Below are 17,553 nucleotides of genomic sequence, written 5' to 3' on the forward strand. Positions count from 1 at the left end.
ATAGAGGGAACAATACGCCCTATAAACATATTATATTTCACCCCAGGAAGTTGATATGGACTTCCATTGTCTCCACAGCGACAAGTAACTGACTCCTAGCCGCAAGGCGACCTCTGGGACAATATCATCATACATATCACCATATCAAACAAGAAGAATACCTTAGATGGATTGGAGATAGGACAAAAGGGGCCTTTGGCACGCGAGAAATCAGCAAATCTGCCAAAGTACGATTTGTTGTTAACGCATCGTAGTTCCATACAAATTATATTGGAGATTCAACGACAGGCTCAGATTTGTCGAAACATTTTTACATAGTTAGACAATCGTTTTTTTTTTTTTAATAAAAAAAATAGAAAATATAAACATACATAAATAAAAAGAAAAATCCGCTTAACCGCAAGACCGGCTTGTCAGGTCAGCAGGTTTTTTTCCGCAGAGGTAGGTGTAAGTACAAGTTACATAATTTCGAAATATATTGGTTTTTACATAAGTTGTGTCAGTTTTTTCCAAATTAAGAAAACAAGAGGACACAACTAAAAAAAATTACAACAAATTAGTAAATAATTAATTGCATCTTCACTGTGCACTGCGCAAATATCGTAAGCAGCTTTATTCCCTAAATGAGGAACATCAGCCCTACGGGAAATTGGATACAAAAAATGATTTCTTGCCCGCGGTAAAAAATAGAGCATTAAATTTTACGGCAGTTTCTAGAAAATGTACGAAAAAAAATTTTTATTTTTATTTTTTTCATTACTTCGAACGGCGTCACTGGTTCATATGAACCAACCAATGATATGAGGGCTGTGAAGGATATGCGGTTTGCTTACCGTAAACGAACCAATCGGGAGAACCGAAAGAGAAGAACCTCTGACGTCACACGCGGAGCTGTTTCTCAAATACAAAACTTTAAAAAATCATAGCGCTGATATTACGATATATATTTTTAAAAATTGGCTTAGTTTAGTAGTCCTTTAGCAAATAATTTTTTAAAAAGACACTGAACTTCCTCATTGAACGAAATCGAAGATGCTCACTTTCGTCTAGTTGGCATTACATTTCGAAAGCTTGTAATTAAAGAAAATAATATATGTCACAAAAACAAACACAATATCTTGTAGAGCAGAAAATTTTCATTCAAATGACGTATAATTTTTACAATTTTATTATACTTTTGGTGCTCATTTTATAATTTAGAAAAAAACGAACATAACTTATGTTAACACCTAATATATTAATTTCACCAATGAATTCGTAAAAAGAACGCTTGAAACTTCCTATCAATTTAGCGGGTAAAAAAATATAATTTAGCAAGGATAATATTATTTTAACGCTAAAATTCAATTATGCATATCGATGCATGAAAACAGAAAACACACTAATGTCATTTTCAGATCTTTGTCAAAAAATTTTTAATCGTCAATATTTTAATTACTATGCATTTAAAAAATGCGATTATGCGATAATAATTTTGTTAAGCACGTTTTCGTAAATAATTATCACGTATTTAGACTTTGATTGTAGTGACAAATAAAATGTAGTACATCCGTCAAGCGGTCATTATAATTATAAAATAAAACCCGATTAAATGACTCAGTACTTCCGATCATGTTTATAGTGAAATAAAAAATGCAATAAAAACGAGGAACTAATTATGTGGGTAACAGCGAGAAATCATTTTCGCAAACATTTTCGCGATGTGACAAAGAAATGAGGAACAATGATTTCATAGCGTAAGTTGTTAGCTGCGTTTCTTTATTATATTTTCTATTTTATGGAAGTAAAAATAAAGAAATTGGAAGAAACAGCAAAAACCAATAATTTTTCGTCGCTAAAACAAACATGGAGGCGGGATTTCAGATGATGGAATTTATGAAAACAAGAAAACAATTTGGCTATCATATACAAAACTAGCGGACCCGTCAGACGATCTTGCCCGAACGTTGGCTTGTCTGCTATTAGCTTGGAAAAAGACTTTTCATTGATAAGTAGGTACCTAGGTACTTGTTTGTGATTAAATTCCAAAACTAAAAATTGTTCATATTCAAATATTGAACTTAAGTACCTAGGTACCTGCTTATGGTTGAATTCCAAAACATAAAATAAATATTTTTTCAAATATGGCATTCTTTTTGCAAATGTCAAACTCCGGTCTTCTCACCAACAGGGGGGTGTACTTACGTTGGAATACGATTTTTTAAATTGTATTGAGTTTAATATTATTTAAGTATTACCAAAAATCCATGGGAAGGAATTATAAGGAATTTAAGGAAAGAATCTGATTGGGATCCACAAAAAACACTAATGTTTGTAAACATTCAAAAACAAACTTTTTTTATACACAAAAAAACAACATCTTTCCATTTTTTGTAAATGCATTCTCCTCGAATGCAACCCCCCTGGTAGAAAAAGAAAAAAATATTTATGCTCCTTACTTATTTTTCACAAAATGGATTGAAGATTTTGATATCTACGAACACGCACAGCGCAAAGATCTATATTTCTCTGAGAATCGCATGTAAATCGGTTAAGACGTTTAGGAGTTCGGTGACATCACACGTACAGAGGAATTATATATATAAAGATAAAGGATTCGATTCTCGACAAAGTCTACATAAAATATTATTTAAAAAGTTTGTTTTAGTACAACATTCAATCACTGGACGGCCTGGGGTGGTATTCCAAACACTCTCGCGACCGTATTATCTCGTGTATTCACATACAAAATACACGAGAACTGTTTTCTCGTGTCGCGAGAGCGGTTCAGAATAGCGCCCCAGGATCGACAGTTCTGAAGCGTAAGACGAACAGTGTAAAATATTCGCATGCCCTATGCACTATGCATCACTAGGTGCGGATAACAGTAACAAAACGAACAACTATGCACATACATACCGATATTTCTGTTAAACTCCTTCTTAACTGAATCATATTAACTTGATATCATGAAAATTCTAGAATAAATAAGGAACAGGACACGTCCTTTAAAATAATAGCTCTCCGAAGTTTCATGCACGCATACATTGTATATAAATTCCAAAGTGATATCATCAATTAAATTTAAAACCACTAAACGGCATTCAAGTATTTAAATCTTAAGCGTAGAATAATAAGAAATGTTGTTTTGCTAACAGCTTTTCACTAGAATCACTGTAAAATATTTATTAAATTGTGAAATTAAATTGAAATAAGCATTTTACAACTTAACAGCACAAAATACAAAACGGAACTCAATCACACACGAGTACATAGGTCCAAACGATAACAATACAAAGCGCGATGCACACTGGAAAATTACGCCACAAAAAACGGATTCACGATGATACGAAAAAATAATATACTCACTAATCTTATTAGTCTCGAGAGTAGGTTGAAGAGCACATCAATAAATTTCGACAGAATTATAGATTCAGGAAACCAAAGTTTCACAATTGACAAAATAATATAAATATAATTGTTTAATAGATTCATTATTATATGATTTGTTTGAAATTTCCAACGAATGGAATATTTCACAAGAATTAGGAGAATTAAAAAAATTAACTTCTCTTGCGATTTAAAGAAACGCCAAGATGCGTAAGGATGTTATTAATATATTTTTTCCACTTTTTTTCAGATAGATTTAGAACACATTTCTGATCGTGAGTATAAAAAAATTTCTTATTACATACATAAAATGAATCGACGGCTTAAATAACGAACTTTACAAATAACACCAAAATTAATAATAACTTAAATTTGAATAAAAGTTATAAATTAAAAATACTTGGTAATCTTTCACTTATTTATTTAAAAAAGTAATTTGAACGAAGGGTAATTCGGCAAACGCGGCATCGCCCGAAATTTTCGTTTCGTAGTTCGCGGGTTCTAGTATCTACCATTCGTTTTTTAATTAAAAAGAAAGAAATATTAGCGTTCTTATAATTTACTTAAATATTTCAATTTTGGCGAACATTTTCAACGAGTTGTAAATAACTCACTATTTGAAAATGGAAACCAAGTTAGGGTAGAGTGGGGTTCGAGCCTCGGACCTCTGATCCGTGAGTCCGCAACACTAGCCACGGGACCACAACCCGATTTTATTTCCGTTCGTATTGCAAATTCGACAATTAAAGGACTTCATTAAATTTGTAATGTGAATCACGCTACGTAATGAATCAGGTTCAGATTAAGCAATCTGGACTATACAGGCCTTATTGACTTTGTCCAAAGTGCAACGAAAGATGGTTGTTTGAAGTATCTACCACAGATATTCGAGTTAGACGAATAATTAAACAACCGATTGAAATAATTTACTGTAGCCTTCAGAAGAAATACTATAAAACTACATTTTTTACAAAAACGAGAAAAACAGTAGTAGTTGTTCGTCCTGATAATCTGCCAACCCGTTGATAAAAATTGAAATACGTAAGAACTCACTTCAAATATTTAAGGAATAAATAATAAAAAAAGATTATACTTGAAACAGTTAAACACATTCAAAAAGAGAATATAAAAACACATAAATAAAATACTAATGCAAATAGGAATAAGAATATTATTTCTAATTATAATTACACGTAAATCAGTATAAAAAGATCGGATTCCAAAATTTGCAGCTGGATTCCAAGCTCCCTAAAAATACTAGAATATTTAACAATTTAACCAATGTCCTACCCGTCCTAACATTCGACGCGGAGACTATGAATCTTTCCAAACTGTCTTCTCGGAAGTTGCAAGTTGCCCAGAGAAGTACCCATGGAACGCGTTTTGCATGGAATAACATTGAGATATAGAAAGAAAAACGATTGGATCCGCGCTCAAACCAAAGTATGTGATTTGGTGGAAAGGATTGGCTGGTTAAAGTGGAAATGGGCCGGCCATATCGCTCGAATGTCTGATGATAGATGGACAAACCGTGTTCTCGAGTGGAGATCGAGAAATACGAGGCCCAAGGACGCCCACGGATGCGATGGTTAGATGGTATTCGGCGGTTTGCCGGGAGACAGTGGATTATGATAATGATGATTTAAAAAAATTGTCCCCTAACAAATTCTGCAACAAATACGTTATTTCATTTATAATATTTGTTTAAAATGATTTTTGTATTTCTAGATTTATTCAGATTTAAAAAAAATAACGGTCAAGATGCAGAGAGGGCTTAAGTTTTACACGTATTAAAAACTGAGTTTATCAAGTTATAGGGTAAACCGCAAATATGTGTTGGTGGTAGTGGTTGGTAGAAATGCGGTCTGGACTCTGGAACTCTGGACGTGACCACTTAGCCAGGTCAGCCGAGAACGGATAAATGAGAGAAACGCATTCTGTTTTATAAGGATCAATAGAAACGATTGTACTCGCACTCGTTAATAAACTTCGTACATTATTTTATAAAGGCATCTATCGGTATTTCCAAAGTACGATATATGGAGTAAACCGAGAAATAAAGCCTGCGCGTGAAAAGCCGCAACAAGAAACATATAACAAATGTTTGAAAATATATGTAGGTAAGTATATATATAATCTTTGATTTTATATTATTTGTTGTAAACTTATAATATAAGAAATAAAACACTGATTTGAGTCGACTGATCACTTTATTTTATTTTTACAAATATAAAAACAAAAAAATCGTGACAATCACCTTATTAGGGCATTATTATTTTCAAACGAATGTGAAGATTAGATGGATTAAATGTCCTTATATAGTTATATAATTCAAGGAACTTGAGTAACAAATAAAAATAATCTTATGAACTTATAGCATGTACATAAATCATTTTATTTGTTACTCAAGTACCATGAATTATGTAACTATATAAGGACATTCAATCCATCTAATCTTCACATTCGTTTGAAAATGCCCTATCAAGGCAAAACAATTGTCACGAAATTTTTGTTTTTATATTTGTAAAAATAAAATAAAGTGTTCAGTAGACTCAAATCAGTGTTTAATTTCTTATATTATAAGTTTAAATTTGGAGTTCTACAAAATAAACACCAAATCAATCAATAAATAAATTATTTGTAGTACCATAAAAAAAGGACTTATGCGCTTGGTAGGTGTGCTGAATTTTTTAAGGTTTTGTGTAACATTTATTGTCAAAAATAAAGATGCTGAAATTACATTTATTCATAATATACATAACATTATTATAAACCGACTTCCACGAAGTAACAAAATATTACATACTTATGAAAAGGAGTTAATATACAATGTGATATATTCATGCCGTACAGTGGAAAAAAAAATATTTTTTTGGTTTGACATTACATTTATAAACAAAATAAGGAAGGAAACATCCGATATAAACGACATTTTAGCTAACGAATAATTTTATCAGTTCACGACCTCTAAGTATCATATTGTAATAATTAATATAAAATGATAAATTACTCGTTTTTAAGCTCATGTTTGGGAGAAATCAGTGAAGGTCACTATGCGGAAATATAATATGTAAAGAAAAGTTGATGAATTTAAGAATGAAATATTTCAAACACGAAAAATGCGTCATTGTTAAGCGATAAAAGGCAGTAGGATTGTTGTGATGATTTGTAAGGGTTGCATGACGATGATTTGGTTTCTAAATTTAGAAGTATGACGTTCGTGACCAGTGTGATAATGAATAATTAAAGTTAATATACTCCTGACCATAAACATAAAACATAGAATATATACAATTATACATACGTAATAAATATACAGAAGGTACGGTACACTACCACAAAATAAAATAATGCATACCCCTATAAAGATAACATTATTTCAAAATAATTGAAATTGATAATTTTGAAAGAATGACTATGATAAAATGTGATCAAAATCGACTCGTTTCACTAAAAATGAATGGAGTTTTATCGTCATAATGACTGTTTAAATTACTAGGTTTTTGTCAATAAAAAAAAAACAGGCGACAAAAAATGTACCTATCCTAAATAATATAATATAATAACATAAATAAATAACACCAGTATTCAATATGTTAAAAAAACAAATATATACATATGATTTTGACGTTGAAATATTTATTACTATTATTTGAAAACCCAGGAGTTACACTTTTTGACACTGATTTAACATTCATAAGAAATAAAACGTTAAAAATACAGGTAATACTTTATTAAAATCAATTTGTTATCTATGTTTAGAATGTAAAATAAACATATATCATTCATTTAAATATGTGCAGGGATTAAAATTATGTATTTCTTTATTGATAGAGTTAAAAGGTATTTAGGATGATTTAATGTTAATTATAAGTAACTACATGATTAATTTATAGCAAAAACCCAAAGAACGTTTATTTTAGATCCAACATTGAATTCATGGAATTGCTTCAACAATAAAGTGACGTTAAAGTCATTTTTGATAAATTATAATAATAGAAATTGGTATTTAATTACACAAATGAAAACAATTACTATTGACACGAACAAGTCAATTAATTATATAATTTTAGATTGTTTTGAGGATGTACTGACTTTTCAGTTAGGAAATTAATCATTATCAATGAGCAAACATCGCGCAATAACAGGTTATTACCACTATCGCAAAACCTCGTCCTACTTTCAATCAAGGGTTTAAGAATAACTTTGTATCAATATTTTTCAAATATTAAAAATAAATAAAACTGGTATTCGTATAGTGATCGTTCCGAGTTCAGATTAATAAAACAAAAAAATGTTTCCAAATTAAATGACCCTGTAGTATAGCGACTAAGACGCTCGCATCACTCATTGGGTTCCAAAATAAAAAATAAAAAATAAAAAAATCCTAAAGACAGGGTGTTTTGTGCATTAATTTATCACAGTAATTAAGCCTGTTAGCCTGTGTTGGTGCAAATAAAATAAAATAAATGTAAAATTACGAAGGAATTTATCAATCTTACATAATATATAAATAATAAATACATATAAATAATTCATAAAGGAAGAAAAATCTTTGAATTCAAACTGAAAATACTGTGTCGATTAGTTACGAGATTCTGAGGTGTTATATTTTATTAGAACAAAGAAATTATAGAAATAAATGGTTTGTTAAGAAGCCAGTTTGTTAAGGTTCCCCTGTTTACAAAACAAGTGTTTTATAAAACAAAAAAAAATAAAGAAAGCGGCATTTATGAAATACGTTAAAACCTGCAGAGTAATAGAAACAAAATAAATTATGGTGGAATTAACTAAACAGCCTTGGCTCACTGTAAATCACCGCCGGAATGTTTTACTTCAATTGATGGATGTAAAAAATAACATTAATTTATACGAACGCAAAACAATTAATGTATTATGTAATAAGAACAGGGAGGTGAACATAATTAACGAGATTTTAAATTTGAAGTGTTCATTAATAAAAAAAAACGCATATCTATTACAGACGAACATAATTCATCGCTCAGATTGGTAAAAGATTTAATCTAGTATAATGTATGTGGGTACACATGGCATGGGTATAAAATGTGAAAACACACTGGATACTTCTGTATAAAAAGCCAACGAAACTATTATCATTCGCTTCGACATACTGGAGTCGACTCTGGGCCGATTGTATAAAAAAAGTTAACGTAAAATTACATTTTCGTCAAAATAGGCAAAACGCGTTCTATAAAAAAATTATCGTACGATTTTGCTCATTTTTACAAAAATGTTACTATATTTACTTTTAGTAATGCAACTAGTCATTAGTCAACTAATTATAAATATATATAATAAAGTTTTATTGAGTGATTTCACTGTAGGTATCAAAGTTATACATTCGATATTTTGGATATTGATATTTTAATCAAACTAACACGAATGACTGACGAATGTGAATCAAGTTTTAAACATGTGAGTTCCACAGTGGAAGGTGGATGGACTGTGTGGAAGAAGACTGGAACACGATATGCAGGAGAGAGAATTGGGGAAGGTTAGAGATAGAATTCAATAAGAGTCCTAGAGGAAACCAAATTCCACTCTGGAACGTGGACAGATTTGATATGTTTAAATGTACAAGCATTGTAACGATCCCAAAAATGCATAATTAAATAAATAAGGGGGAGATCATATCTTAAAATTGAGTAAAGCCTGGAAAATTAAAACAAGTCAAATTCCCACTTCCATATTTCAAAATCCTTTCTAAAAGTTGAGTCAATTTGAAATATTACACCACATAACTTTATTTGTGGAGATTAAAAACCAAGGGTGATTTTACGCTTCTATAATGACCGTTCTTTCAACTTTCTATACCCCCTTGAAAATATATGAAAACTCACGTCTATTTCTATTTTTTAAAGTGGAAACGAATGACAATTTTTAAAAGCAAATATTTTACAGACAAGCATTTTCATCAACATCTCTATCAAGAGTTAAACTTCTCGATAGATGTAATAATAATACATTATTATTACGCATCGCAGGAATGACTTAGCAGTTTTAAATAGGTCAACATTATAATACACGAGAGAGTGGATTAGAAATCGACTAAGACTATTTGCCAACCTTATCCAAAGGAAGAGAATGAAAATTAAATGTGAAGTTGTATTAGTTGTGGTTATCCTTGCTCGGATATGAGCTAGGAACTTGGAATATGATTTAAAGAAATCTGAGGCAATGCTATAGAGAAATGACATTTATATAAATAAGTAGTACCGGATATAATGACAACATAATAATTGGAATGAAACATGAAGACAATGCATATTTGCTTATACAAAATACATATAATGAGCAATCTGTTTTCATTGAAGACACGTAGACCTGAGATGGACCTTAGATGCATTTTAAAAATACTTTACGCTATAAGTGATGTCCTATCTCTGTTGCAGTCAATTTCTTTTCATATTCCCAACCGTGTCCCCAGAAGTCAAAATCTGCTATTTATCAAATCTTCTAAGAGCACCCTTTGTTTAATGTCAAGAATGTGTAGATTAGTAAATTCATCACACAACTAGGAATTCTTTGGGATAGATTTCCCGGCTTTTCGTAGATCTCTTCGCCATTAACACCGTGCGGGAGAAGATGGATCGGCATGGGTTTGCTCGAAGTCTTATACGTTGATCGTGTTTTTATATTTATTGTATACCATTTTTTTTACCCTTGTTTGTCTTCGCTACGTTCTTTTTGTTAAGTTTTTTGTACATATGTTTTTTTATATAATTGTTGTAATTGAATAAGGCCGTATATATAATAACTAAATAAATAATACAAGGGAGAAAGGGAGTAGATGTTACTTGAAATTATGTTTCATTAAATGACTTAGTTACAATATCACATTTTATCTATAACAATATACTTTATAAAATAAAAACGAATTTAATGGTATTTATTTACAACAATATACTTTATAAAATAAAAACGGATTTAATGGTATTTATTTACAAAAAGAAGACGGATTTTTTTACGAAAAAAATATGAATCAGATGGACAAAAACGCAATGAGCTTAAAATAATGAAATCCAGATATTATTATTTTCGACTGAACCAGTTTAGATAGTTCAAAAGAGAATTTGAAATTTCTTTCATTTCCAGCGAGATCATTGTAGGGAATGTTACATAAAAAAAATATTTAACAGACGAAATATTTTTTTCAATGAATCATTTACCTTATGTAGAAATGTCTCTTCGGTAAAATCTCAAATTAAAACTAGAATAACAAAGAGGATACACTTACACAATGAACCGTTCAACAACATTTATGTAATAAATTTACAAAAAAAGCGTTTGATGACATAATTACGCACGATGTGTCACTTGAATAAATTAAATAGTAAATTAAATAAGAACGCTTATATTTTTAGTAAAAAATACAAAGGAATTCGAAATATGCGCACGTCTTGTGTCAAGATGAATGAACCATGTATAAGAAACACATGTTTCGTACTGAATTTCTGGAGTACCTACTCAAGTACTCGTACTGACATGGATGTACTTACAGTTCGTACAGTGATAAGTACCAATGACATATTGTACAGTAAAGTATGTAGAATGTACTTATATCAGTTAGTATAAGGACATAGATATATTTTAGGTATATGATACATATTAAAAACACAAGTAATTTTTTCCACCGGGAAAAACAATCCATTAATGAAAAAAGGTACAGTAACTTGTGATTTAAAAAAAGTATTTTTCTATACGACTTAAAGGATTTTTTCGCAACGTGGATTTTCAAAGGAAATGAGTAACCAAGAATGGTTAGAACATATTATATACATCATATAATACACCGTTAAAAATAGTGATTCATTTAAATTTGCTTTTTTAATAAATACTTATGCGTAATAAATCATTTATAAATTACATTAATTGTTTACATAGTAAATTGTGAACGCAACGGGCGGTATAATTTGTTTACTAGAATTTCAAATAATATAAAATGAATTAGTTATTTATGCCTGGTAACGAGAATAAAATATTATAATCTAATAAATTAAATATATTGGATCAATTTAACACAAAAACTCAACCGCCTAAACTTAATTGAAATCAATAAGAATAATAATAGATTGTCATTAAAATTGGTAATAGTATAATGACGTAAGATAAAAAAACGTAGAGAATCAAGAATGTAAAAAAAACTGGCTGTCATGTAAGAATGACATAAAAATTGTCTGTCATTCGTAGGAGGACAAGACTTTGAAACTAGCTTGTAACATTGTTATCATGAATATTAAACATAAACTACTTGTAGAGATAATAAACTTTTTTTTTGTTTTCACGGTCGTTCAGTTGCACAGTGAGTTTTTCTGGGTTACTATGCCGTTCGCATCTTTTCCGACGTTTAATATAGCAATACAGCGTCCATCACTAGCAACAATATAAACAAAGATGATGGGATTCGATCATAATCACCCTGGTACCCAGTAATAAGGAAATCACATAAAAGCATAGACCGAAACGACACAGATTTCAGAATAACAAGCTGCATATAACAACAGATAAAACAGATTAAGCCTGGCGGTGGACGTTGTTATGGGATCCGAAAAGCCGGAACTTATTATTGATAACTAAAAGAAAATCATTGTGTAGGATAATATTAACCAGTAAATAAATATAAATTTCTATTTCTAAACCTGAACACGAGTTTCTTGCTTTTAAAAGGGAAGGGTACCGACGTTATACTTTGTTATTAATTTATTATATATACGGTCTAAGCTAATTACAACAGTTATATTAAGAAACATATATACATGATACTGATCAAAAATAACATAAAACTATGAAGCAAAGACAAACGAGGGCGATAAAATAACAGTATACAATATATTTATAAAGTAGATAAACGTATAAGACTTCGAGGTAAAATCATTAACTATTTACTGTAGATAAATACATGTTATTTTAAAAGCTATTTTGATTATTTTTTTAGTAGTATTTAAATTATACTTACAGGATACTCTATGTAAATAAGTGTTTCGGCAATTATATTTCAAAAACAAACTTCACAATAATTGTACGCTTTTGAGAATCAAAATAGTATCATTCAAATGAAAAATAATTGTAAATCAATGTAAATACATTTCACGGTCAAAATATTACACACTTATCATCCAAATATAGACAGATTTACACGAAGAAAAGTAAGTTTGATTTTACGCCGATAAAACTCACAGATTATACAGTTAAAATAAAAATATTTTGATAAGCATAAAGTTCGTATTGTTTATTAAAATAAATACGGATATTTTTAATAAACACGCGCAATAAAACACGTTTTCGCAATTTGTTGTTTTTGCTTACAAGCTGGAACAATAAATGAGGATCGAAGCTAAGTTACCGGCAAATACCGAGTACCGGATTTGGAATTAATCATCTCTCGATGAGAGGAAAAAGAAGCGCCGCTCCGCGCCCCACGACCGTAGGAAAACATGGTCGAGAGGTTACTGGTGCCTTGTATTGTTGTATTGTATTTTGTATAGCAATGCTGTACTGCTTCTGCCTTCTGCTCGCAAGATGTAAGAATAAAATGGAAAGTGGAGATTTCTCCCGTCCCACTAAGTCTTGATGGCAGTACTCCAGTACTACCAATGCAGCGCCATTAGCACCGCGCTAATGTGCGACAGTGTCTATTGTTTGGGTCGGATGGCTTGCCGATTGAAAAATTGCGGGAAATGCGCCATCAGCATTGGCATCGTTATTTTTGTCTATTGCCATTCAAATTTGGAGGAAATGGAGAACCATCAACGCAAAAAGAGATTTTGAATGGACAATAAAACAGAAAGACAATAAATAATATAAACGAATCAATGATGACATTAAAAAAGACATTCTAAAAAATTCCTCGACGAAGAATAAAAAACGATTTGATGAAATTTGGAATAGTTCTAGAAGTCCAGACCGGTGGGCAAGAAATCGTCTTTCTTAAGATAGTGCCAAAAAGAAGGTACTTTCATACCACTTACAAAAGATGAAAGGGAAAGTAAAAAGTCATTTTAAATACCCAATTTGCAATGGACAAATTTTTACAAAAATACAAATTCAGCAAGAAATTATATTTTTTTGCAAAGTGAAGTATACGCTATTGAAATACTAAATTGTAACGGCAGTAAAATTAAAATAATAAAAAAGAAGAAACATTAACGTTTTTATAATTCACCCAAATATTTCAATTCTGGTGACAATTTTCAACGACTTGTAAATAACTCACTATTAGAAAATGGAAATCAAGTTGGGGTAGAGTGGGGTTCGAACCTCGGGATCCGCGAGTCCGCAACACTAGCCACGGGACCATCTTATTTTGTGTTTAATTTCGAAGCAATTTAAATTATTTTGTGGTCTACGCAATCACCAATACTTAAAAATCGAGAAATTCATATTATGTAGTATTATAAGCATGGGTGCAGAGTATTTCCCCAAATGATTTTGTTGAGAATTCTGTGGTAGAGCGGAAAATTGGCGCAAATATGAAGTCATCGCAATAAAAATTGTGTCAATAAGATAATTATAAGTTTTATTTTAGTCGTTTTCCGGGAAAACCAAGTAAATTTGAGTTGTAACTCCTAGTGAAAATAGTTGGTTTTAGCAGTATCTTAAAATCCTTTGTCCGAGGCGGATAATATTAGAAATGTTTACGCGTTGTTTATTTTGAAACACAATAAACGGATATTTAGATCGCAGATTAAAAACAGTGAAGGTAAATTGTATGTAGAAATGCATAAACTATTGATTTCTGGCTTTTGATGTTGAAAGGCTAAGAAGGTTGAAGTTAGAAAGGTAAACGTAGTTTATTTGACCATTGACTTAGTTAGAGGTACCGAAGAAATATTATCAGTTTTGTAGAGCGATCCTATCTCTGTGATTTACGTGAATAAAATGAGAAAGTAAATTATAAATTACGAATATAATTAGTTGTGCAGCTGATTGTGAAATGCCATAATTAAAACTGAACGCAGAGTACAATAATTAGACAATTTATGTGATAAAAACGATTAAAAAAAATTACATATGCTATATAAAGCAGTCACATAAAACAGTTTAAATCATAAGCTTAAGCTCAATTAGCATATACATAACCAACATTCCATCATGCGTCAGAACTAGGAGAGGTGCGGGTAATAATTAATAATTTTGAAGGGTAAAACACATATTATTCACTATAGTCTCGTTGAAACACGGTTTCATGTGTACACTAGAATAATAATTATAATATTATGTTGTTGAATTTTCGGATATCGACTCTGTGTATTAGGTACCAAAATGTTTCTAATGCTTGAAGCATTAACTTTGTGGAACATTTTATTTCAATATATTACTTTCGGCTAAAAAGGATTGGTCTACTTCTTCATTCAAGTGTACAACCTACTTCCATTGTCCATGAGGACAATTAATAAATACTGTCAATATAAAATCGCCATTAAGAAATGGATAATGGAGGTGGGATGCGCACGGAGTAGTGGATCAGGCCAAAAAGGAAGAAAGATGTTGTTATTTATGAATTTTATATGTTTTTATTATGTTTTATATGTATTCGATATTATGGTTTTATTATGTTAAATAAGGCATGTTTGAAAATTATATAAAATGTCTCCTTCGGCACGGGACACCGGTGAGGGAACATTACATTTAAATTGTAAAATAACAAATAAATGTATTAAAGTGATATAACTTTTTATTTTTTATAATTTAATAACCAACTAGTTTCGGCAAAAACACCATGCCTTCTTCAGGGTTAGTTTATAATTAACTCTTAAGAAGGCATGGTGTTTGTGCCGAAACCAGTTGGATATTGAATTATAAAAACATAAGGTGATACATAAAAAAAACTAAGTTATTTCATTTTAATATATTGAACTAAAATGTTTATTTATTTCGGCTTTTCATTAGTGATTAAAGACAACAAAGTAGTTTATAATTTTGTGGTAATCGGTATAATGAATATTTCAATGAAAAAAGGCAAATGCTTGTCTAAAATCCTTGTCTATGTTTCAAAAAATTAGGAAACCAATCATTGGCATCAATTTTAAACATAAAATTAAAACACATGGAAATTACCTTTATTATGAATTATAATTTTTAACGAAAGAAAAAACAACAAAAATATAATGATCAGTGAAAACAATTTGATAAAGCTTGAATATTTTATTGAAAAATCCAAACCTTGAGAGATGCCTGCAGTTTCTTATAGTAAGCTCCATACAGAGTGTCCAACATATTTTTAGCGGTGTTTTTATTAATTTGTTTTGGAAACTCCATGAAAAAGACTATGTAAAATGCTGAGATATCAAAAGTTCTTGTATCAATTACCGAATGACCGAACGATCTCAATGCCCACTATTGTAAATACACAGGTGTAATCTCACAGGTGAAGAACGTGGGAATTGGTAAAGCGAACAAGAGAACATCGAGTCGTTTACGTGTATTTAGTTTTTTCAATATCACTTTCAATATCTCTCTTACACTTGATTGTGTTGCATTCAGAGCGCTGCACTCTTTCTACACCGTTCTGTGACTTTCTGGTTGACTAAATGTTTTCGATGTCGGTGACGAGAGTGTTTACGTTGGAATATGGTGGGCATTGTCTTGTTTATTTATCCACAGCTGTCAACCGGTTGGAACAATATTGAAAAGTTATACAACATGGAAGTTGATGGAACCTATAGTTAATGTCAATGTCAAATTCGAAAACATCCAATGACCGCTGAAGGCTAAACTTAATATTCACGTAAAGTGGTAAATATTTGTTTGAGTACCTTCAAAGCGACCACAAATATTGGGAAAACAGGAAAATTATATGATGTTACCGCTTTAATAATGATACCGAATCGTGGCAACGAAATATAGAAGATAAAACTCACACAACACCTAACTGTTAAAGAATACTGTTTGACTAATTCAAATTATTATATTAGTACCTAAGACACGACCAATTTGATACATTCACGCACAAATAGTTTTCAAAAACAAGAACATCACTGATAGAACATTTGTGTAAAATACAAAACAATAATAACACGAGTCGAGCGGTAATTATTTTTTGAGTAAAAACGTTTAAAATTTAGCAATGAATAAAAAAAAACACTTTTAAACTCATGACAATTTAGTACACTTAGAAATGCAATTGACAAGTACGTAACTACTAACAGCCGACCGAATAGGACAGTGATGAATGGAGTTTGGATCGATCATACTGTGTTCCGTACTGAGTAGCCGATGTTATCACAAGATATAGGCAACAATGAAGGAGCGAATAAAAGCGGAGATGCACGAAATTTTACGAATGATTTTTATCCTCGAAGAAAATTTAAAATTGAAGAGTATTATTTTTAGTTTCTTCGCTCTGCTATTCCAAGACGTGTTTACTTTCTACTTAAATAACACTATTATAGAGATTTTTCTTACAGATGTTATGACTTTTCGCCTATTTGTTCCTAAAGTGTGAATGTGGTTATAAGAGCATCGTATTTTTTTGGTTCTTCGAAAAAGCGATGTATAATTTTCACAAATTTACGTACGTTTAAAATGGACGAGCCTTTGCTTATCATTCGGAATATGCATAACACAATCGGACGCGGACGGCATAAACAGGATACAAAGAAAAAATATTTGAATAACTAGATATATAAGATAACGAAACCACAATACAAAGACCAAGTAATTAAAGAAATATTTTTATGCCTCGTATACATACGTGCATTAAAATAAAATCAAGTTTTCTGCACGAAAATGCGTATATTTGTATGAAAACTAAAAAGTATCTTTAAATATTTAATATTTGACATATAAAATTAGATTTAAATTTATAGATAGCTGAAGATAACTATATTAACTTCCCATTGTAATCGAGGTCCTGGTACATTTAGTTTTGATCATCAACTTTAATTCTGTGATGCAATACGGTTATCTGTTTCCTAAATCTGCCTAAATATTACCTGCTCTGACGTATTGTAAATATCGGTATTGCGTAAACCACGATCAAAAACAAAACTGATTGGATAATACAGGTATACTCTAGGCCCGGGTGGAGATTAGGGAATTCATAATACATTAATGAAATAATGTTTATTACGCAACCACCGTAAAGTATGAGAAGGAATTATATTTTCAAAAATATTTTATGACGTCACCTTTATAATTTTGCGGATCGCTACTGTTTCAATA

General features: G+C 30.7%; 1 protein-coding gene across 1 annotated transcript in view; it reads right to left on the bottom strand.

The window, feature by feature from the left end:
- The window catches only part of LOC148271646 (regulator of G protein signaling 21-like), a gene marked incomplete at its 3' end in the record, with an annotated part of 30,026 nt that extends 13,470 nt beyond the window's left edge, over nt 1-16,556 (bottom strand). Inside the window, exon 1 of the mRNA XM_088241121.1 lies at nt 15,553-16,556. Coding sequence (XP_088097247.1) covers nt 15,553-15,648 — 96 coding nt within the window. The remainder of the gene's footprint in view (nt 1-15,552) is intronic.
- Nucleotides 16,557-17,553: the final 997 nt, after the last annotated feature.

Source organism: Micrasema longulum, unplaced genomic scaffold, assembly GCF_059751315.1.
Source record: "Micrasema longulum isolate JH-2025_06_02 unplaced genomic scaffold, ASM5975131v1 h1tg002754l, whole genome shotgun sequence".
In the NCBI taxonomy this organism is placed as follows: Eukaryota; Metazoa; Arthropoda; class Insecta; order Trichoptera; family Brachycentridae; genus Micrasema; species Micrasema longulum.